The sequence below is a fragment of the Pan paniscus genome, chromosome 12, assembly GCF_029289425.2.
Source record: "Pan paniscus chromosome 12, NHGRI_mPanPan1-v2.0_pri, whole genome shotgun sequence".
Classification (NCBI taxonomy): Eukaryota; Metazoa; Chordata; class Mammalia; order Primates; family Hominidae; genus Pan; species Pan paniscus.
In genome coordinates this window covers 86,802,729-86,827,174 of record NC_073261.2, presented here as the reverse complement: position 1 = coordinate 86,827,174, position 24,446 = coordinate 86,802,729, and the positions used below count along the sequence as shown (strand labels likewise).

At 42.5% G+C, this 24,446-nt stretch overlaps 1 protein-coding gene and 2 long non-coding RNA genes across 4 annotated transcripts in view; 2 read left to right on the top strand and 1 right to left on the bottom strand.

Annotated features, from left to right (window-relative positions):
- Positions 1–22,846, top strand: part of LOC134728656 (uncharacterized) — a 30,572-nt gene extending 7,726 nt beyond the window's left edge. The window contains exons 2-4 of the long non-coding RNA XR_010109304.1: positions 3,894–4,022; positions 4,293–4,414; positions 22,716–22,846. This is a non-coding gene — a long non-coding RNA (uncharacterized LOC134728656). The remainder of the gene's footprint in view (positions 1–3,893; positions 4,023–4,292; positions 4,415–22,715) is intronic.
- On the bottom strand, positions 14,638–22,709 carry LOC106634450 (uncharacterized). The gene is made up of 3 exons (XR_001337817.4): positions 22,516–22,709; positions 18,895–19,130; positions 14,638–15,457 (listed from the first exon to the last, which is right to left on the bottom strand). It is a non-coding gene; the product is annotated as an uncharacterized LOC106634450 (long non-coding RNA).
- Positions 22,847–23,491: 645 nt separating the features above from the next.
- The window catches only part of TMEM178A (transmembrane protein 178A), a 52,748-nt gene continuing 51,793 nt past the window's right edge, over positions 23,492–24,446 (top strand). Inside the window, exon 1 of one of the 2 annotated variants that reach the window (XM_034952989.3) lies at positions 23,492–24,003. In XM_034952989.3, coding sequence (XP_034808880.1) covers positions 23,604–24,003 — 400 coding nt within the window. In that variant the 5' untranslated portion in view covers positions 23,492–23,603. The remainder of the gene's footprint in view (positions 24,004–24,446) is intronic. The other variant, XM_034952988.3, reaches the window with a different exon arrangement.

Genomic DNA, 24,446 nt, shown 5'->3' with positions numbered 1-24,446 from the left:
TCTTGTTTTTATTCATTACAAAGTCATTTATGAATGCACACTAACTGTGACATGACCTCGCTGGTATCTTTAAAGCAACCCTAGGCTGGTGGGGTCAAAAGTTTCATTGTACACACAGATGCGGCTTGTCAGCAGGAATGCAGAGTTTGGCAGGGTTAGAGGCAATGGATGTGAGGGCTGAGTCACCCTGCAGAGCATGCCAGATAACCCCTCCCCAACCCACACAATGGGTTCTATTCTAGTGCCATTCCTAACTGCACGATCTATACTGTATCTGTCTTGGATTTGTTTGCGATTGTCTGCATAGAGGCATAGTTGGTGACAAAAGAATGATGAAAATCAGAACAGTTACTTAAAGTGAAAACACCAAAGTCTGGGTTCTCTGAGCTCTCTCGCAGGTGTTTACTCTTTGACTTCTAAAATCAGTTCCACAGAAATACTCAAGTGTCCACAAATACACACATACAAAGAAGTTAATTACAGCATGATATAGAAGAATGACAAATTGGCTGGGTGTGGTGGCTCACGTCTGTAATTCCAGCACTTTGGGAGGCTGAGGCAGGTGGGTCAGTTGAGCCCAGTTTTAGACCAGCCTGGGCAACGTGGCAAAACCCCATCTCCACAAAAAATACAGAAATTAGCCAGACATGGTGGTGCACACCTGTGGTTCCAGCTACTGGGGAGGCTGAGGTGGGAGGATCACCTGAGCCCAGGTGGTTGAGGCTGCAGTGAGCCATGATTAAGCCACTGCACTCCAGCCTGGGTGACAAAGTGAGACCCTGCCTCAAATAAATAAATAAATAAATAAAGACAAATTGGAAACAACATAAATCAGAGGGGGTCATAAATTATGACAGGGGTCCCCAACCCCCCAGGCCATGGACCAGTACTGGTCCGTGGCCTGTTAGGAACTGTCCATAGAGTAGGAAGTGACCTGCAGCAGGCCAGCATTACCGCCTGAGCTCAGATCAGCGGCAGGCATTAGATTCTCATAGGAGTGTGAACCCTATTGTGAACTGCACACGCAAGGGATCTAGGTTGCACGCTCCTTATGAGAATCTAATAATGCCTAATGATCTGTCACTGTCTCCCATCACCTCCAGATGGTACCGTCTAGTTGCAGGAAAACAAGCTCAGGGCTCCCACTGATTCTACGTTATGGTGAGTATGAAATAATGATAGAAATAAAGTGCACAATAAATGTAATGTGTTTGAATCATCCTGAACCCCCGCCACCTGTCCTGTGTAAAAATTGTCTTCCACAAAACTGGTACCTAGTGTCAAAAAGGTGGGGAACTGATGAATTATGATACATTTTTGCAATGGAGTATTATGTAGCTGTGAAAAACAGCCAGGCAGCTTTATATGGATAAAAATGCCCATCACAGATTGCTAAGGGAAAACATCAAATGGCATATATATGTATATGTGTGTGTGTATATATAAAATCTCATTTCTGTGTTTTAAAAAACCATGTGTGTGAACCAGGGTTACAGTGTTACCTTTGGAAAGTGGAGTTGGACCAGGTAAAAGAAGGACCAGCACTTTGTTTTTTGTTTTGTTTTGTTTTGTTTTGTTTTGTTTTTGAGACAGAGTCTCGCTCTTGGCCCAGGATGGAGTGCAGTGGCATGATCTTGGCTCACTGCAACCTCTGCCTCCCAGGTTCAAGTGATTCTCATGCCTCAGCCTTCCGAGTAGCTGGGATTGCAGCCAACCGCCACCACGCTTGGCTAATTTTTGTACTTTTAGTAGAGACGGGCATTCACCATGTTGGCCAGGCTGGTCTCGAACTCCTGACCTCAGGTGATCTGCCCGCCTCGGCCTCCCAAAGTGCTGGGATTACGGGCGTGAGCCACCAGACCCGGCCAGGACCAGCACTTTGGCTTCCTACATTTCTGTAGTACTAGAAAGTTTGCAATTAATATATATTACTTCTGCAACTAAATATACATTTGAAAAAAGGAGATTAAATAACTACAAAGTTTCAGTCAAAATTCCCAGAGTAATCCTGGGATTACATAACAGCCAAAAAGCACAAATCCACAGCTAGAGACAGAGGTTCTATGGTAGCTCTAGGCTGTTGGATGAAACATTTCATCATCAAAGTATAAAGTCATGTGTTGCTTAAAAACTGGGATATATTCTGAGAAACGCATTGTTAGGTGATTTCACCCTTGTGCAAACATCATAGAATGTACCTATCAAATGTAGTTGGTAAAGCCTACCACACATCTAGGCTATATGGTATAGCCTATTGTTGCTAGGCTATGAACCTGTACAACATGTTACTCTACTGAATACAGTAGCCAATTGTAACCCAATGGTAACTATTTCAGTATCTAAACATAGAAAAGGTACAGTAAAAATATAACATTAAGGATAAAAAATGGTACCTATATAGGGCACTTACCATGAATGGAGCTTGCAGGACTGGAAGTTGCTCTGGGTGAGTCGGTGAGGGAGTAGTGAGTGAGTGTGAAGACCTAAGATATTACTGTACACTACTGCAGACTTTATAGACTGTACACTTAGGTGACACTAAATTTATACAAAAATTTCTTCTTTAATAATAAATTAAACTTAGCTTACTGTTAACTTTTTACTTTATCAACTTTTTAAAAAATGGTTTAACTTTTGTAATAACACTCAGCTTAAAACAAACACAAACCCAAAGTACTTGGGTATAGCTGCGCAAAGTACTTTCTTTCTTATATCCTTATTCTAGAAGCTTTTTTCTATAGATTTTTATTTTTTTTAACTTGTTAAATTCTTTGTTAAAAACTAAGACACAAACACACACATTAGCCTAGGCCTACATAGTGTCAGGATCATCAATATCGCTGTCTTCCACCTCCACATCTTGTCCCCTTGGAAGGTCTTCAGGGGCAGTAACAAGCATGGAGCTGTCACCTCCTATGATAACAATGCCTTCTTCTGGATACCTCCTGAAGGACCTGCCCGAGGCAGTTTTACAGTTAACTTGTTTGTTTGTTTGTTTGTTTTTTATATATAAGTAGAAGGGATACACTCCAAAATAAGGATAAAAAGTGTAGTAAGTACATAAACCAGTAACAGTCATTTAGTATGAAGTATTATGCACTATACATAACTGTATGTGCTATACTTTAATACAAGTGACTGTGCAGTCAGTTTTTTTCCACCAGCATCACCACAAACACAGGAGTAATGGTTATGATGGCTACAAGCTCACTAGGTGACAGGGGTTTTTCAGCTCCATTATAATCTTATGGGACCACCCATATGCAGTCAATCATTGATCGAAATGTTATATGGTACATGACTGTATTTCTAGGATATGTGTTTTATCTTCTGAGAGAAGATGAGACTATTAAGTCCAAACTTTATTGGGCCGGCCCTTTTCTTCTATCAGTGTAATTGTACTACCAATAATGTGCTGTTATTCGTTTCCTATTTTACAGCTTACAAAGCACTTTTCACACCTTGAATAATACTTACAACAAACCTGTAATGGAGTATCCTTATTTTCAGAAAAAGTAATTGAGGTTTAGGGAAGTTAGTTTCTGTGCTCTAAACGACACAATTAGTTAGGGCAAAACTTTAGAAGGAGTCACATAGGGATTCTCTCCCCAAGCAGGCCATTAATTCTAGGTAAATCACTGCTTTCTAGGTCTCAGGTTTCTCAACTATAAAACAGGGTGGCGAAGTGTTCTAAGTATAAAAGTATACAGTTGTTTAAATGAAACTGAGTAGCCGCTCCCTACCCACCACCCTTCAATTAACTGTGGAACAATTCCCTGGATGTGGTTGAAGATATTTATGTTGTGTAGACATCCTTCTATTAGCATATTTAGGTGTAGGGTAAAAGGCTATCTACTGTGAATGGATTAAAAGGACAAATTCTGTTTTTACAGATTGGTTGGAAAGAACCCAAGGGGACATGGGCACAGCATCCCTTCCTGGGCCTCTTCCTCAGGTGGTGCGGGTGGGAAATCAGGAAGCTCCCAGACATGGAGCAACTCAGGTGATCATGGAACAGAGAGGTAAGGATTTTGCTTGAATTTAGAGGGATGGTTTTGTACAGATCTGGTTGGTACATAGTAACTCTAAATAAATGTTTATAAAACAATCGGATTTGTCATGTGGCTGTTTGGCAATGGGTCAGAGTAAAACAAATTGACTTTTCTTATGACTGAGCTGTCACCTGAGTCTTATTATTAATACCATCTGTCAAACAACTGAATCCTAATCTTTAGTTAATCAACAAAATTTTAATGAGCCTACACCCATAGGGCCACGCTTTTTTTTTTTAGACGGAGTCTCGCCCTGTCACCCAGGCAGGAGTGCAATTGTGCAATCTTGGCTCACTGCAACCTCTGCCTCCCGGGTTCAAGTGATTCTCCTGCCTCAGCCTCCGGAGTAGCTGGGATTACAGGTGCGTGCCACCACACCTGGGTAATTTTCTGTATCTTTAGTAGAGACGGGGTTTCACCATGTTGGCCAGGCTGGTCTTGAACTCCTGATCTCAGGATCCACCCGCCTCCGCCTCCCAAAGTGCTGGGATTACAGGAATGAGCCACCGTGCCCGGCCAGGGTCATGCTTTACGGTGTGGGTGTTTTTATTATTCAGGAGGTGACTGCCATTGAAAAGATGTCTTGTTACTCCACTTTCCAAGAGGAGGGGCCATGCCACACAGGGTCACACCAGGGAGTGACAAGGTGGGTCAGGAGGCAGAGGGAGCAATGGAAAACCTGGGCCAGAGCCTTTATTTGTGGTTTCCATGAAGGAATGGGTGAGGCAGGGTAAGCAGGCTAGTGTGAACACTTCCCATGGGCTCTGGGGTACAGGGGCTGTCTCTATCAGGTAGTTTGATACCTGGCCCTGGGTGGTTAGGGTATAGTGTCTCCACCAGTGATAGCCCAATAAAGGAGGTGATTGGGGCCTGGGATCTGGATTGGTTGGTTTGCATATGAAAGACAGACATCCTTCACTATCTCTAGGAATTGGCCCAGCCCTGGGAGGGGCAGTCTCTCCAGGGTCAGCAAGGCCCCAGCTGTCAAAGCATCAGAATAAAAAGACACGCTTAATTCATCTGATATAAATTAGGTTAGCCTTAAAAGGAAGCACAGAATTGGCAAGTGGGAGTGCTAGGAAAAATCTGGATATATAACTTATCACTCTGTATAATGACATGTGTACCAACACATATTACACATCCGTTGTGGGTCATGGGTTTGGCATTAGTGAGTGGGGGAAAGGCTTTTATGTGTTTTACTAGGTTACCTTGTCATTTGAGATAGTGTGTTTCTTTAGATGGTTTTCCTGCAATTGAGCTATACAATTACCAGGTGACAGTGGGTTCATTAGCATGGTGTTTCTAGCCCCTCCTACGCCACCCCCATATGTATACATATATATTCTTGGTTGTTTAAAGGTAGCATTTCATTACCCACCTGTTTTCAAGATACAGGGAGATAAATACAATCCTAATATTAGTACCACAGATTTCAACAAAAATATATCTTGAAAATATATTTATTATATTATTGCCCCTCCAACTCCCCAACACCAGCCCCTTCCCTGTTTAGTTAGAGAGAACAGTTCCTGAAAAATATATAAGTAAGCACACATATTTTATTTTTGTTCAAGAATGACATACATAGAGACATTATCAGAATCAATAGTTTTTTTTTTTTTTTTTTTAGACAGTGTCATGCTCTGTCACCTAGGCTGGAGTATAGTGGCGCAATCTCGGCTCATTGTAACCTCAGCCTCCCGGGTTCAAGCAATTCTCCTGTCTCAGCCTCCCGAGTAGCTGGGACTACAGGCACATGCCACCATGCCCAGCTAAGTTTTGTATTTTTAGTAGAGATGGGGTTTTACCATATTGGTCAGGCTGGTCTCGACCACCTGACCTTAGGTGATCCACTGGCCTTGGCCGCCCAAAGTGCTGGGATTACGGATGTGAGCCACTGAGCCCAGCCCGAATCAATAGATTTGTTTGCTGTAATTCATGGTACCCTTAGGTGAGTCTCTGAAAAATTAGCTCCCATATATGACTTAACATTGGCCTTGTTCTTACAAATGTATCATTTATAGAATGATAAATGCCACTGACTCTTCTCTTATACACACACCCACCTGGGCAGGCACAGGGCAAGTGACAGGTACCACCCATGCCTCTGATCTCAGGCCAGCTGATGTAGAGCATGAGGGGATTGCACTGCTTCTTTGTCCATGGGCTGAGAATTTCCTTTCATGTGGGGCTGGCAAAGCAATGCTTATATATACAAACATGCTTTTTTTAAAAAAAAAAAAAAACTTACACTCATTTGCCAGTTCACCAGAGAAGCAACAGGTCTCAGGGCCAGTTCTTTCTGCTGGAGGGGTCCAATTAATCCTTTAGACATAGCTAATTCATTTCCTTCATGACCTCATTCACTGCTGCATAACGACTCTTCCTCCAAACCTCTACCCTGATCTCCTCCCCAAGTGGTGCTAAGTAGTCACATGGAGCCCAATTTCTAATAACAAACGAAGTATTTTTTCCTTGTCATCACTTTAATAACAAGGGAAAGAAGCCTCCAAAGCCAGAGCAATAGAGACTGGATCAGGCATAATTTAGCTTCTCTTGCACCCTTTGCTCTACATACCTAACCCCCAACTGTGTTCTTAACACCTTTCACTTTTATGGCACCAAGAATAAGAATATAAATATTATGCAGTTTCTTCTTCCTTTCTTTTTTTCTTTTTCTTTCTTTTTTTTTTGGCTGTTTTTCTATAAAGTCTTCATTACCAGTCCACATTCCCCTGGATTTAATAACTGAGTCCCTTTTCTTTCTTCTAGTTAGCCTTGATGTCTTTTCTTTCTTCTGTACAATAGTCCTCCTCTGGATCAATAATGGTTACCTGCTTTACAAGTAACTCTCAAAAGACTTAGATCCTTTTTCAGAGTCCAAAGGCAACCTCTGGGGTCTTGGTGGCTTGGGTTCAGGTAATGAGAGGGACAGCAACATATGCTTTATTCTGTTAAATGCCAGGTGAAAATCCATTCTGATTGAATTCAAAGTGAAGTTGAAAGAAAAAAGTCTTCACAGAAACAACTCATGGTTTTGCACAAACCTGAAGAACTCACTAGATATATCCTTCCTGTGACTGTAACAGACAGAATAATCTGCACTTGGGTTTCTCTGTTGCTTTCTAGAGCATCCGCTATAGTAATTCTCACACCTTTCCGGTTTCTGCATGGCAGATAGAGCAGCACCTTGGGTAAGGGAGTGAGGGCTCAGGTAAAATAAATACCCCAAGAGAAAGGCAGCCAAGCTCTCAGGAGGACCAGCTCAGACCTTCATGCTCCAGCTGTTAAGAATGTTTATTTTCATAACTTTTGTAATTCCATAGACCTTTGGCGCATTCTCAGAGGGAGTAGGGTCAGGGAGGAGGGGAGACAATGGTGAGAGCTTCAGGCTACCTGTCTGAACAAGGAAGTGGCTTAACCACTGTATTAGTTTCCAATTGCTGCTATATCAAATTACTGCCAACTTACTGGTTTTAAAAAAGATCGTTTATTATCTTACAGTTTTGTAGGTCAGAAGTCCAAAATTAGTCTTACTGGGCTAAAGTGTTAGCGAGGCCATATTCCTTCTGGAGTCTCTTAGGGGGAATCCATTTCCATTTCCTTGCCTTTTTCACCTGCTGGAAGTTTTCACGTGCATTCCTTGGTTCTTGGCCCCCTTCCTCCATCTTCAAAGCCAACAGGGTTGCACCTCTCTGACTCTTTCTCTATTGTCACATTTCTCTCTTTCCCAGGCCATAGCTGGGAAAGTTTCTCTGGTTTTAAGAACTCGTGTGATTAGATTGGAGCCACATGAATAATGCAATGGGGAGAGGATACTCTCCCCATTTCAAGATTCTCAATCACAGCTGCAAAGTCCTTTTTGCCACTTCAAGTGACTTATTCATAAGTTGGGGAGGGGGAAGTCAATTATTCTGTCCTACCACAACCACAAAATTGATACCCTCACTGAGATGGAAAAAGGAAGCCTCTACTTTGGACCTGATGTTGTGAGTGAGTCAGGAGGCCACACCAGCTCAGGAGGCAGAGTTTCCAGGAGGCCCTTGTCAATGGTATGGAGAATTACAGGATCATCCAGAACTGGTAGAAGAGAAAGGGCTCCCGTGATGTGACCCCTTAGGCCTGCAGCCTATTAGTGTCAAGAGAGAGGTTAAAGCAAGAATCAAGCTTCTTGGGTCTGAGGGGCAAATAGAAGGCAAACAAAAATAAATAAAATAGAATAAAAAATAAATATTAAAAAATATGTTTAAATAAAAATAAAATAAAAAATGTTAATTTTTGGAGAACTTCGGCAGCCAAAGGAGGGAGAAGAATCATTCTGTAGCTTGAGAGGATGGGAAGATTAAAGGTTTTTTGTCTGTTTGTTTGTTTTGTTTTGTTTTTTACTTTAAGTTCCGGGATACAAGTGTGGATTGTGTAGGATTGTTACATAGGTATACATGTGCCATGGTGGTTTGCTGCACCTATCAACCCGTCATCTTTATTTAAAGCCCCACATGCATTAGCTATTTGTCCTAATGCTCTTCCTCCCCTTGCGCCCCCACCCTCTGACTGGCCCCTGTGCGTGCTGTTCCCCTCCCTGTGACCATGTGTTGTTTTCATTGTTCAACTCCCACTTATGAGTGAGAACATGTGGTGTTTGAAGTTTTTTTGAAGGTAGAGAAAACTCATGTGTGTTTGAAGAAGGGACATGGAGAAGAGACCAAAGTCACCCATAAAACTGAAATTAAGGTTTCAATGTGAATTTAAAAATTGTCATTATTAATATTATTATTGCTTGCCTGTAATAAAATTTCATGTGTCAGACTGATGTGATGTCAAATAAAGTAGAATTTTTAAAAATCCCATTACAGCTGAGGGTCCTTCTCACTTCTCATTTGTTTCACCATCATTGCTAGATTAATTCTTAATCACCCTTCTTCCATCATGTCATTCATGGCCTAAGATCTTGAGTTTCTCGTGTTGTTCAAATCTTCTACAGTCTGAATCTAACCAATATTTCCAAACTTAATCTGAACTTTTTAATCACAAACCCTCCTGTCTGGCAGGACCTGGAAGCTCAATGTCTTGTGTACATACCTTGTTCATTACTATCTGAGTTCACATGGTTTTCCATTGCCCAAATACTCTTCTTCCTCTCCACCAATATACTCATTTAGATATTTGAAAGCTTAAATTTCATTAATACTTTGGCTATCTCCATTTATAAGAGTCCTCCTTTCTTTGAACACATTAACATTTATTTTATTATTATTTTTAATTATACTTTAAGTTTTAGGGTACCTGTGCACAACGTGCAGGTTTGTTACATATGTATACATGTGCCATGTTGGTGTGCTGTACCCATTAACTTGTCATTTAGCATTAGGTATATCTCCTAATGCTATCCCTCCCCCCTCCCCCCACCCCACAACAGGCCCCAGTGTGTGATGTTCCCCTTCTTGTGTCCATGTGTTCTCATTGTTCAATTCCCACCTATGAGTGAGAACATGTGGTGTTTGGTTTTTTTGTCCTTGCGATAGTTTGCTGAGAATGATGGTTTCCAGCTTCATCCATGTCCCTACAAAGGACATTAACTCATCATTTTTTATGGCTGCATAGTATTCCATGGTGTATATGTGCCACATTTTCTTAATCCAGTCTATCATTGTTGGACATTTGGGTTGGTTCCAAGTCTTTGCTATTGTGAATAGTGCCACAATAAACATATGTGTGCATGTGTCTTTATAGCATTATGATTTATAATCCTTTGGGTATATACCCAGTAATGGGATGGCTGGGTCAAATGGTATTTCTAGTTCTAGATCCCTGAAGAATCGCCACACTGACTTCCACAATGGTTGAACTAGTTTACAGTCCCACCAACAGTGTAAAAGTGTTCCTATTTCTCCACATCCTCTCCAGCACCTGTTGTTTCCTGACTTTTTAATGATCGCCATTCTAACTGGTGTGAGATGGTATCTCATTGTGGTTTTGATTTGCATTTCTCTGATGGCCAGTGATGATGAGCATTTTTTCATGTGTCTTTTGGCTGCATAAATGTCTTCTTTTGAGAAGTGTCTGTTCATATCCTTCGCCCACTTTTTGATGGGGTTGTTTGTTTTTTCTTTGTAAATTTGTTTGAGTTCTTTGTAGAATCTGGACATTAGCCCTTTGTCAGATGAGTAGATTGCAAAAATTTTCTCCCATTCTGTAGGTTGCCTGTTCACTCTGATGGTAGTTTCTTTTGCTGTGCAGAAGCTCTTGAGTTTCATTAGATCCCATTTGTCAATTTTGGCTTTTGTTGCCATTGCTTTTGATGTTTTAGACATGAAGTCCTTGCCCATGCCGAGGTCCTGAATGGTATTGCCTAAGTTTTCTTCTAGGGTTTTTATGGCTTTAGGCCTAATATTTAAGTCTTTAATCCGTCTTGAATTAATTTTTGTATGAGGTGTAAGAAAGGGATCCAGTTTCAGCTTTCTACATACGGCTAGCCAGTTTTCCCAGTACCATTTATTAAATAGAGAATCCTTTCCCCTTTTCTTGTTTTTGTCAGGTTTGTCAAAGATCAGATAGTTGTAGATATGCAGCATTATTTCTGAGGGCTCTGAACACATTAACATTTACTAAACATATTATAGGTCAGTAGATAACTTCTGTAAGGTCCAATCATCACACTCACCCATCTTCGTGCAACGTCACTACATTCTCAGTTCTTTCCACTGTTACTGTGAATGAACTATGTGTGTGCCTACCTAAAACAACCTCTCCACTTATCTGCCAGATCCCTTCCCCTCCTGCCCACTTACAGACTTTGCTCCAGGAAGTCTCCCTCTCTTTTTTTGTATCAATTTTTCCATCTCTCAATAACCATTCTCATCCGCATACAAATATACTGCTTTCCCCCTGTCCTCAGTAAAGCAAACCCTCTCTTAATGCCACTTTCACCACTAGCTGTTACTCCTTCTCTTTCCCTTTATGACAAAACTCCTTGAAAGAGTTTTGCCTATACCCTTTGCTATAACTTCTTTCTTTCCATTCTCTCTTCAACTAATTCCAAACATACATCCCCAGTGCGCTGATTAAACTGCTGTTATTAAGGACACTAAAGACCCGTGTTGCTAAATCTAATGCTCAGTTACCAGTTCTCATCTTGCTTGACTAATCAGCAACTTTGAGATGCTGGTGATTCTCTACTGTTTGAAATACCTTCTTCGCTTGGCTCCCAGGATTCCACACTCTCTTACCTCTCTGGCCACTCCTTTTCAGTCTCTTTTGTTGGTTCCCATTGATCTCCTAGACCTCAGCACAAAGCAGTTTTCCATGTTCCTCTCTTCTATTCTATCAACACCCACCCCTGGAGGACATCATTCGGTCTCATGGTTTAGGTCCCATCTATATGTTGATTATCATGTCTCTCAAATTTACATCTTTAATCTGAAACTCTCCTGTGAACTCTAGACTTGTGTATCTTACTGCCCACTCAACATGTCCACTTGGATATCTAATAAATATCTCAATATCAGGAGCTCAGTGTGCCCCAAACTGAGCTGATATTGTCCCTGCCCCACCTTGTACTTTCCACAGTCTTCCCCATGTCTGTTGATGACAACTCCACCCAGTCCTTTTCTTTCTCTTTCACCACACACTACACGTCAGCTAATCCTATTGGTTCTACTTTCAATATCTATCCAGAAACCAACCACTTCTCACCACTCTACTTTTATGACCTGGTCCAAAACACTGTAATCTCTCTGTTAGGTACACAAATAACAGTTAAGAGTGCAGGCCCTGGAGTCACACTATGAAGGTTTGAATCCTGGCACTGCCACTTACTAAGAGTAGGATGTTGGGCAAGTTATTTGCCATCTCTGAGCGTCGGTTTCCTCATTTGTAAAATGGGGATAATAGTAACAACAATATTACTGCTTCTAGTACTACTAATATTAATTGTTACAAGGATTAAATGAGAAAAACGTATAAACTGCTTAACAGTGCCTTGCAAATAGTATGTGATCCACACATATTTGCTATATACTATTATGCTATAAATCTATGAAAGCTTCATGACAATAGGTGGAAAATTGTAGGCAAGAAGATCAGAGAAATTGTGGAAATGGCCATTTTCCCAAGCATAAAGCATCCAAATCTTTAAATACCCAAACTCACACTGAACCAGGTTGGGAAATTTTTGTACCAACACACTCTGACCTGTGTCTATTGCTTGGTATGTTGCTTTCTTTGTGCGGCTTTTACCTATAGATTTATAGAATAACAATCCATGGCTAACATTTCTTAATTATGTACTATTTGCTGTCATTGCTTCTCTTTCTTTTGTCTTGAGAAGAATTTCTACAGCTCCTCTTTTCCAAATTTTCATTCAGATCCTCAGACAGGCTTAGACCTGATACTGCCTGTATGTGGGTTGGCCTCCCATTTCAGGATTTCATATCTAGTTTGCTGTCACTTCTACCTATTATAACATTCAAAAGGGGGCCCTATAAGAACTACAAACCACTGCGCAAGGAAATAAAAGGACACAAAGAAATGGAAAAACATTCCACCTCATGGATGGAAAGACTCAATATTGTGAAAACAGCCATAATGCCCAAAGTAATTTATAGATTCAATGTTATTGCCATCAAACTACCACAGACATTCTTCACAGAATTAGAAAAGAACTACTTTAAAATTCATAGGGAACCAAAAAATAGCCTGCATAGCCAAGACAATCCAAAGCAAAAAGAACAAAGCTGGAGGCATCATGCTACCTGACTTCAAACTATATTACAAGGCTACAATAACCAAAACAGTATGGTACTGTTACCAAAACAGACATATAAACCAATGGAACAGAATAGAGACCTCAGAAATAAGACCACACATCTAAAACCATCTGATCTTCAACAAACCTGACAAAAACAAGCAGTGGGGAAAGTATTCCCTATTTAATAAATGGTGCTGGGAAAACTGGCTAGCCATATGCAGAAAACCAAAACTGGACCCCTTCCTTACAACTTATACAAAAATTAATTCAAGATGGATTCAAGGCTTAAGTGTAAAACCCAAAACCATAAAACCCTAGAAGAAAACCTAGACAATACCATTCAGGACATAGGCATGGGCAAAGATTTTATGATGAAATTGCCAAAAGTAATTACAACAAAAGCTAAAATTGTCAAAAGAGATCTAATTAAACTAACCAGCTTCTGGCCAGGTGCAATGGCTCACACCTGTAATCCCAGCACTTTGGGAGGTGGAGGTGGGCGGATCATGAGGTCAGGAGATTGAGACCAGCCTGGCCAACATGGTGAAACTCCATCCTACTAAAAATACAGAAATTAGCTGGGTGCAGTGGCATGTGCCTGTAATCCCAGCTACTCGAGAGGCTGAGGCACAAGAATCGCTTGAACCCAGGAGGCGGAGGCTGCAGTGAGCTGAGATCGTGCCACTGCACTCCAACCCAGTGACAGAGTGAGAAACTATCTCAAAAAAAAAACAAAAACAAAAACAAAAAAAAACAAAAAAGAAACAAAACAAACAAAACTAACGAGCGTCTGTACAGTAAAAGAAGCTATCATCAGAGCAAACAGGCAACCTACAGAATAGGAGAAAATTTTTGCAATCTACCCATCTGACAAAGGTCCAATATTCAGTTTACAAGGAGTTTAAATAAATTTACAAGAAAAAAACAAACAATCCTGTCAAAAAGTGGGCAAAGGATATTAACAGACACTTCTCAAAAGAAGACATTTATGCAACCAACAAATATATGAAAAAAAGCTCAACAGCACTCATCATTAGAGAAATGCGAATCAAAACCACAATGAGATACCACCTCATGCCGCTCAGAATGGTGATTATTAAAAAGTCAAGAAACAACAGATGCTGGTGAGGCTGTGGAGAAACAGGAACACTTTCGGTGGGAATGTAAATTAGTTCAGCCATTGTGGAAGACAGTATGGCGATTCCTCAAGGATCCAGAACCAGAAATACCATTTGACCCAGCAATTCCATTACTTGGCATATAGCCAAAGGAATATAAATCATTCCTTACAAAGATACATGCACACATATGTTCATTGCAGCACTATTCACAATAGCAAAGACATGGAACCAACCTAAATGGCCATCAATGATAGACTGGATAAAGAAAATGTGGTACATATACACCACAGAATACTATGCATCCATAAAAAGGAATGAGATCATGTCCTTTGCCGGGACGTGGATGAAGCTGGAAGCCATCATCCTCAGCAAACTAACACAGGAACAGAAAAAAAAACACCATATGTTCTCACTCATAAGTGGGAGTTGAACAATGAAAACACATGGACACAGGGAGGGGAAAACACTCATCGGGGCCTCTCAGGGGGTGGCGAGGGGAGGGAGAGCATGAGGACAAATAGCTAATACATGTGGGGCTTAAAACCTCGGTGACAGGTTGATAGGTGCAGCAAACCACCATGGCATACATATACCTGTGTAACAAACCTGCATGTTCTGCACATGTATCCTGGAACTTAAAGTAAAAAAAAAATAAATAAAAAAAAATAAAAATAAAAAAGGGGGCCCTACAAACCCAGTTAACACTGTAATGAGAGCCATTGTAAATTCTCATTTTATTGACAAAAAGAACCTGGGCTTCTTGGCAAAAGTAGTTGATACAAAAAAGGTAAACTGCTGAGTGAGAATGAAGAAAGCAAGTAATTAAAACTACACCCACGAAATTCAGGACCAAAACAGCCAGACATCTTTCAGAAAAGGAAGTTGATAAATTAAAGAATTTCCCTAGATACCCAGAAAATAACCTTTTATATTTGGGATTCAACTTCAGTGTTTGAAACTCCAGGATTTTCTTTTGGCTAAATACAAGGATTCTTAGGAGGGAATCCCTTGCTGTTGTGATTTGGTTTCAGCGGGGTTCAGCAGGGCACATGGTGATTTGGCTGTAAAACACTAAGAGATACCTTCCCCACTGCCAACCCCCTCCCCAACTTGCCACTCATGTAATCTGAGGCTCTCGGTAACATGCAGGTTGCAGACACCAAATGAATTAGGCAGATGGAACTCATACGTCAAAGACACATACTTGGATTCCTTTTTGGCCATTGGTGCATTTCCTCTCTTTCTTTTTTAATCAGCCTCATAAATCTGACCTTGACAAGGTCCTGCCTCTCTATAGCATAGTTGGAGGTGAGATGGTAATATGTCCTGAAGCTTTCATTTTCTTCTCCACTTGAGTGACCATCAATGCCACGTGGCACCCATTCATTATGGGGCTCAGGTGCGGCTGTGAGGAGGCATGTGCCAAGTCCTGCCAAATTGGTTACTCCTTCCAAAAGAACAGGATGGTTCTCCAAATACTGCATATCAGATGATAACACTTCGCAGTGCCCGATGAAATCCTGGCATGCCTAGAGCTGTGAGGAACACAACACATTGTTAGGTATTCTTCTGAGTATCTGGTTCATAATAGCTATTTACATACTGACTAATGACTACCTGGATTCACATAATTTTTAAAGGGGTTTATCCAAATCGAGAATTGAAGACAAAATCAGAGTGGTCCAGAATAGTAACCTTGTTCTCTGAGGTGGGGGCAAATGCCAATGGATTTGTGTTGAATTCACCATTTTCAGGGATATCTGACTCAATGTTTGTCTCCTGGTCTTGACAATGGGAATCTGGAATACTGACCTAGCTCATGTGGGCAAAGTATGGATTTCTCACCACTTGTGAAAAGCTGCCTTCTGGCTTCTAGCAGTTACATCTTTGCTAGTCTTTGGTCCTTCCTGAGTTTTTGCCGTTTTCTCTCTGCCCTTCTTGGAAGGAGGCCGTGTCTTTTTCTCCTCTCAACCAGAGGCTGTCCACAGCTGGCTCAATGTCCCCTTGTGCTGCCAGGTCCCCTCCCCTCCTCCTTGGTTGGGGAGGGGAAGTTCCAGGCACTCTCTTTATTCTCCAAGCATGATTTGTACCCATAAAATGTGGTAGCTATGGGCAGTCTTTTTCCATAGCGGCCTTTCTATCTAGTCCATTTTAAAGACCTTGAGAAATGGAGATACCTTATCGTACTCTGGCAGCTTATTTCTGCTATTCACAAAACAGCATTAAACTCCTTTTATGGGCTCATAACAAAATAGCCTATTGAAAGAATATAATGGCCCTCGTGCTTTTGAATGCTCATCATTTCACTATTACTAAAGATGCTTTATGTCTTTAGGGTCCTGATGATAGGTCTTCATGCTTTTCATTAGGGCATAATCCTTGGGAGAGTAATGCTCTATACCACTTCCAGGACTGTGGCCTGCAAATGTGAGCAGTCACCAAATATTATTGTTGGAGCTGATAAATGAGAACAATGACAATAGCTGTCATTCATATATTGAGCTCTTTTTATAAGTCAGATTTTGCATTCTTTATGTTGATATGTGCTTTATGTCCATTATGTGTTTGGATGCTCCTAACATTCTAAAGATATTATTTTTCTTATCCCCATTTCACGGATGAGGAAATCAAGGCCTGAAGAAGCTAAGTACTCCCCCATTGTGCAAATCACACTAGAATTTAAATCCAAGTCTCTCTGATGCCACATCCTAGACTCTGTGTTGTACTGTCACTGTGTCATCATAGATTATTAGATTCCCCTGTCTTGGCTGTGAGGACACATATTTTCATAGTTTGCCCCCCATTTTCCTACTCATGCTTTTTTGTGGTACCTCCTCCTCTAATGGAGATCTAAATGCTTGTGCCTCAGAGCCTGGATATTGACCTCTTAGTTTTTCTAGCTATACTTTCCCCTAAGCGATTTCATCAAGTCCCATGAGTTTAATTATCAGTATGCATATAGCACCTATGCGCTGATATAGCCAAAATCTAAATCTCTAGACCAGATGCTTCCCTCAGGTTCACACATCCAATTGCCTCTCCAACTGAGATTGGCAGCACCATTCAAGCACTCACACTAGAAATGTAGCATGGCTCTTGATCGCTTCTTTCCCTCATCTGCACTCGCAGTACTTTTTAAAAATTCATTTTTATTTTTAACTTTTATTTTAGGTTTGGGGGTACATGTGCAGGTTTGTCATATAGGTAAACTCATGTCACGGGGTTTATTGTACGGATTATTTCATCACCCAGGTACTAAGCCTAATACCCAACAGTTACTTTTTCTGCTCCTCTCCCTCCTTCCATCCTCCCCACTCAAGTAAGCCCCAGTGTCTGTTGTTCCTTTCTTTGGGTCCACGAGTTCTCACATTTGGCTCCCACTTATAAGTGAGAACATGCAGTATTTGGTTTTCTGTTACTGTGTTAGTTTGCTGAGGATAATGGCCTCCAGCGCCATCCATGTAATTCTATGATTTTGACCTTTACCCATTTCTCTTGTTTCCACTGCTGCCTCCTTAGTCCAAGTTACTAATATTTCTTGTCTGCATGATTGCAATAGCTTCCTGACTGGCTTCCCTGCCTTCACACTTGCTACCCCCAGCTTCAATCCATTTTTCACACAGCTGTCTGAGTGACATTGCAAAACAGTAATCAATGCCTCTCCCCTGCTTAAAACTCTTCAAAGTTTTTCTTTGGACTGAAGTCCAAACTCCATAGTTTGGCCTTCAAGGCCTGCATAATCTAGCATTGCATATATCTGCAATTTCATCTCATACTACCCCTTCCTCATTCACTACTCTCTAGGTCTCTTTGCAGTTCCTCAAAGCTCTTTCATGCCTCAGGACCCTTGCACTGGCTGTTTACTCTGCCTGGAATGCTCTTTCTCTGGCCCATGGGTGCTCAATAATGTTAATGGAATAAATGAGTATAGATTGTTTCTCTTATTTGAATACTATAAATAACTAATGAGAAAAATAATGTGTCATTAACGTTTTAGCCATTTGTATTTATAACATTTAAATTATATGGTCTTAATATGATAGACCTATGGAATTTCTGAAGCGTGTTTATGTGTTTACATGGATGGAGTAGGGAGGATAAGAGAGTGGGAGGAATGTATTCAGCATGTGATAACCATGAATCATGCATCCTGTGAGATAGATGGTGATATCCCTATTTTTCAGAACTCAGGTGGTTTGGGAAATTAGGTCGCTGGCTAAGGGTGAATAGGTAGAAAGAAGTGGGTAGAATTTACACATGGTTTGACCCCAGTACCCATGTGCCTTCCCCAGATCCTGGTGCCTTTGAGCAGACACAGCAGAGAGAGAAGTTTGAAGGTAGAAAAGAGGAAAGACAGCTGGAAATACTGGTTTTTTTGTTCATCTGGGCAGTATCACAGGTGGCTGTGAATCAGAGACACCGGATATCTTAGTTATATCCAATTCTGCCTTATTTGTCAAACATGGCCCAAATGAACTGAATTAGACCCCAACTTCAAAACCCAGTATCCATACACAAAGAAAAGGTGGTGAGTACAGTTAGGTGTGGCAATTAATGAGCCACCATCTGCTGAAACATCACACTTTAAGTGGGACTTAACATGGTTATGGGTTTCTTTGAACTTTTTTTTTTTCCTTTCCCACCATATGTGCTTAAAGGCTCCAAAAAGGAAACAGCTTAATCCAGGAATGTGAAAAAGAATGGTGACATTCTGCGGTGTGTCAGTGAAATGAGAAACTTATCAGGCACTGTCTATTTTGGGGGTTTTGTGGTATTTTATGGTTCCAGGCTTCTAGTCAGTGACAAAATGGCACTGCCAAGATGACTTACCACATGCGTGGGGTATAGCAGAGCACTATGGTAGGTGCTGCTTCTAAAATTTACTTTTGGCTTTGCCCTGGACTGAGTTGACACACATACAGAAAATACTCCTTTTCCTCCAAGGCCTAACTGAGACAGCATCTTGGCTTACCCATATTCTTCCCAATGGAGAAAGGAATCTCTCTGTAGTAGGTTTTCCTGTTGCATTGTTCTGTACCTTGGTGACAGTACTAGTTTCAGGCAGTTCTTCTTTGTGGCTTCATGCATTTCTATCTTCCTCTCCAACTACCTTAAAGCTCCCTCAGGGCACAGGCCGTGTTTTCTTCATCTTTACAAAATCCAGTGGGACTTTGCACAATAACTTACGTTGAAGGTGCTCAATATATGCTGTTGAATTAAAATAAAATTGTTTTAGGAGAAAAAGTTAGAGTGATGACTTTAACATAAGACACCTCAAAAATGTGCAAAATGCACATTTTGTATATATTGTATATATTTGTAGGTTAACAATATAATTGACTGTATGCTTATATTGAATGCTGAAAAAAATCTGATACTACCAAGAGGAAACTTTCACACTCTTTATGAAACCTAGTGTGTAGTTTTGGTTAAAATTCATAGTTTAAACTGCAGAATCTAAAAGTTTGAAATGAGGAAAGATGTTGCTTTTAATCTTAGCACTGGTGCAACAGGGTGAAAATCTTTTAGAATATGCATGGTTAGGATGGTTAGCTTAGCACAGGTATGTCAACAAAGCATTACCATAGCTCTGTGTTTGAGATCTCTCTCTCTCTCACTCTGTGTGTGTGTGTGTGTGTGTGTGTGTCCATGGACCTTTTTTCTTAGGAAATATTTATTTAAAGAATTTCCTGACTATAGAGAGAAATATGATGAATGTCATAGATATTATGGTAAGTGCGTTTGGAGAAGGCAAAAGTATTTTGTTTTCTAAATATTTAAACATGACCTGCACATCAGTTGTGATGTGTAAATGCCATGGGAATACTGGGAGCAACAAAGAAGGGCTTTGGAATGCTAGAGTGGATAGTTCTCTCTAACCCAGAAAGGACAGTTGGAAGCCAAAAGATGACATAAAGTAACACTTGAAGAATATGCATTTGGCAACAATATCCGGGATAACTGCAGGAAGGTTGATCCTGGAGTCATGGAGGCCAAGGAGGAAGCTGTAATATAATACAGATGTGACAGGTAGAGGCACAGTAAGAGCAAGTGGTAGAAATGTAGAGGAAGGAGTGGATATAAAAGAAATTTCAAAGGAAAGATCTCTATAACTTTGTCAATGTGATAGATAATTCTAAAATACTGTGTCTAAGTGAATTGAGTGACATAACACCAGCAAAAGAGTTGAGGAGGGCAGTTAGACCATAAGGAAATATGAGACTTTAATTTTGAATATCTTGAGCCCAATAACACATTAAAATACCCAGGTGGAAATTCTCCAGCTCTCCCTGTCATGTGAGGGATTCTGTTTTTCTCTGAGGGATGCACTGGGGATATCGGATCTGGAGATGGCAAAGAGAAATTTAAGACAAATAAAAAACAAGCTAAGTTTGAAAACATCAAGGTCATAGCATAGCCACAGCTAAGATATGCCAGGTGTTCTGGCTGGATATTTGATCTCCCATCATCTTGACTCCATGCTGAGCTAAATGGCCTCCTACACTGATTATTTTCAGACTTTTCCTTCCACTCATCTACAGCTATCCAGCTTGTAGTCAGTCATTAGAACATGTTAACTTTATGACTTAAAAATGTACAAAAAATACTTATTTTACAGTGGCCTAAGACATTGAAGCCTCCAAATGTATGAAGTAGACTCTAGGCCAAAGAGGTATTCTCTGACTGCAATACAAATATTTCTGATATCCTCTTGGCAAAGTTTAACTCATCCTTTAAGAACTAACTCAACAGTTACTGTCTCTATGTAGCCCACCTGACTCCCCACGGCAGTTAGTCTCTTCATTGTCCATGTTCCCATGACCCTTTGTTCTCTTTTATTTTTTTACTACAGCATTTGCCTCTCATTCTGTCAATACATCTGTTTCTCGCCACTAGGCTGGGAGTATCTTGAAGATGGGCACCACTTACTCATCTTCATATTTTTCACTCCCCTAACAGAGTAGGGGGCTACTGGGTGATAGTTCATTGTTGGAAGTATCCAAAAGGGGAATTTTAAAAACATAGATGGAGCAATGTGCGGTTGCTGTAACAAAGCCTGTGTACACATCATATGCCACATCCCTGCTGGCGCCGTTAATGCTGCACCAGCAGAGGCAGCGCTCTCATTACATACTGCTGGCCCATATTTGTAATGTGTGACACTTTTTATGAAATACTGTCAAGGGCAATCCATCATATAGTAACCTTTGGATTATATGCTGAGACTGGTCTTAAACATAGACATAAATGAACTTCAAGAATAGTGCTATTTTCTAAAAAGAGTATGATCAAAGAGTTCTAGCTAGGAAAATGAGACAGAATGGTAAGTTATTTTAATTTAAACAGAAGTGCCTTAAAAAGAGGCTTTCTTCTGTCTAGCTCCAGCTGAAGACAGGGTTATTGTGTGAAGATGATTAGGTGACTCTGGAATGTGGCTGAATATTTATTTCTTGTAATACATGAGGTGAAGACTTGAAAAGGGGATGAGGACTTGCTAAAGGCTTGACAACCCTTGGGGCTTCCAAGGTTTTGATAACTTTATCTCAAGATGCATTTCTAAAAATAAAAGAACACATGATGACTTGAGTGAATTTCAGATGTCAACTGTGGACTCACAGTTAAAGGTATTCTCTCTGTGCATCTATTAAGATCTAGGATTTTATACATATTATAGAGTATAAATTAAAGAAAGCTTCTAAGTCTTATCATTTTTGTGTAAATCCAGCTAAGACTCCTTTGATGAGCTCAGTGTTTGCTGTGAAGGAAAAGCTTATAGGTGAGAGGAACACTAAAATTATAATTCTTTGTCTTCCTTAATTAGACTAGAGCTCACCATAGACCTTGCTGAAACTGTGAGAAAATCCAAGCAATAATTCACACTGTCAGGTCAGCAGAAATGGGAACGGGGGTCTGATATAACTGAAAGATTTGCTTAAGTGATCTATCTATGAACTGAACAGCTCAGAATAGGCACACGATCTTCACTGGAAATGTACCCTCTGAAGATGCTAAACACAAACAGCAATGAAAATAAATCCCAGCAAGAGCCTTATACCACCTTTACAGATGTCATTCTAGAGGAAGGATATAAAGCATATTAATACCAATTGATGTAGGGCACTAATTAATAAGTCCCATTAAATCATGGAGTAATGACATTTAGCATCTAATGAATGCCTCATAATTTCTTCATCATTAATATTTCATAGCATAAGAACACAAGCATTTTCATCCCTGGGCCAGTGCAGCATGGTTTTCTGTCTCTGACATGACCACAAGGGCATTGAGTGGCACGAGTGTATTGCACCTCTGTGGTATAGACTGACTATACCGCACAAGTGATTAACTCTTAGCACCCCGGGTCCTAGCGTTTCCTCATTTTAGAAAATGTGAATCTGCCTGCCATTCTTGGAAGTAACCTCTGTGACTGGAAGATGGAAGAACTGCCCCAGGCTCAGGTGTTGACTTTGGTGTGTAGCATTGCTTTGCTGTTGACCCCCACCCCCCCAGCCCAAGAAGGAAACCTGCACAGGAGAAAATCATTACTTTGATTTATTACTGGGGGCTTGCTGTATGCAAAGGCAATAATCACCTCATGGAGCAGGTGCCACTGCCAGGGTTCATTGATTCCAGGCTCTTCTAGAAATTCCAGGAGGCCAGTCAGTCTGGCGGGAGATGGACGTAGTCAACGAAAAAAGAAGTCCATCTCATAGCAGGTTGAAATGAAGTGGGAGAAAAATCTCTGGTCATCGTTCTATGGCTCCACTCACACTCGGTGTCCTTTTCTTTCAGAAGAGGGGCTTGAGCAGAGAGAATGCTTAGAGGCTAAGCGATGGGCAAGTGAGAGGGAAAGAGCCGCGACAGATAGAGCTGGCTGCCTAGGGGTCTCAGAGGCTTCATCCTGCAGGCGGCAGGCGGCAGGACAAAGGGACCTTCGCACTCGAGATCAAGATTCCAAGGAGTTAAACGCTACCACGCAGCCCGACCTGGATGGGATTTGCTCCTGGGTACAAAACGGGACACTGATCAAAATCAACTTGGACAAGTGACAAGAGTGAGTCTTATGTCGGTGGATGTCTTTTAAGGTCGTTGGAGGGAAGAGGACGGGAGGGGTGCGCCGAGGGGTAGGTGGAGAGAGGCACCGAGTCCAGAGCCGGGATATAAATGCACCAGGAGCCGGGGAGCAGAGGAGCAAATGAGTGGGGGAAAGAGTGAGAGGAAGAGTTGGAGAAAAGTCGGGGGAAAGTAGGGACAGGGTTAAGGGGAGAGAGGAGGATGAGGGCGGCGAGGAGAGATTAAAAGGGGAAGGGGGGTCGCTGGAGAGGAGGGCGGACTGTGGATCGGAGGTAGCGAGAGGGGCGAGGGGAGTGCGCGGGGTGGGGGGCGCCGGGGCGAGGAGAGGGGGCTGGGGAAGACGAGGGGGGCAGGAAAGCGAGAGCGGCGCGGGGGAGGGCTAGGAGCCCGGGGGCCGGGCCGGGGGCGGGCGGGCGGTGGGAGGCGAGATCAGGCCAGGGGAGAGGGAGCGAGCCGGGCTGGGCTCGCAGGGCGACGAGGCCGTAGGAGGGAGGTGGGGGGCAGGTGGGGGGAAGAGGGAGGGAGCGGGCGGAGAGCTGGGGCCAAGTGCATTGTGTCTGGCGGCGGCGCGCGAGCCCACCGGCGGCTGCGGCGGGGCGGGAAGCCATGGAGCCGCGGGCGCTCGTCACGGCGCTCAGCCTCGGCCTCAGCCTGTGCTCCCTGGGGCTGCTCGTCACGGCCATCTTCACCGACCACTGGTACGAGACCGACCCCCGGCGCCACAAGGAGAGCTGCGAGCGCAGCCGCGCGGGCGCCGACCCCCCGGACCAGAAGAACCGCCTGATGCCGCTGTCGCACCTGCCGCTGCGGGACTCGCCCCCGCTGGGGCGCCGGCTGCTCCCGGGCGGCCCGGGGCGCGCCGACCCCGAGTCCTGGCGCTCGCTCCTGGGGCTCGGCGGGCTGGACGCCGAGTGCGGCCGGCCCCTCTTCGCCACCTACTCGGGCCTCTGGAGGAAGTGCTACTTCCTGGGCATCGACCGGGACATCGACACCCTCATCCTGAAAGGTGAGCGGCGGGCGCACCCCGCGTCCCCGGCGCCCGCGCGTGGAGCGCAGCCCGCGGCTTCCCAGGGGCGCGCCGGTCCCCGCAGCCCCCTCCCAGCCGCGGCCCCGCGCCTGGGCATTCTTGCATCCTTCCCGCCGCCTCCAGTCTTTATCTCTTCCCTTTCTTTCCCCACTGCCTCCCTTCTTCTCCCTCTCCTTGACTCTCTTCTTTCGTCCACATCTTGCGCGTCCTTTCAAGTCCGTGCCGCACCTCCCGCCTCTGTCTCCTTCTTTCCTGCCTTCGCCTCCCATTCCCCGGTTCTCTCTCTCTCCCCGTCCTTCTCTGCCTTTGTACACCTGCCTGACATGTGTGTCTTTTCTTGACGCTGCTCCCCGTGAGGGGGACTAACCGTCAAAGACTGGACTTTTCTCAACCGGGCTCCTTCCTTCAAGTTGTGCTTTCCT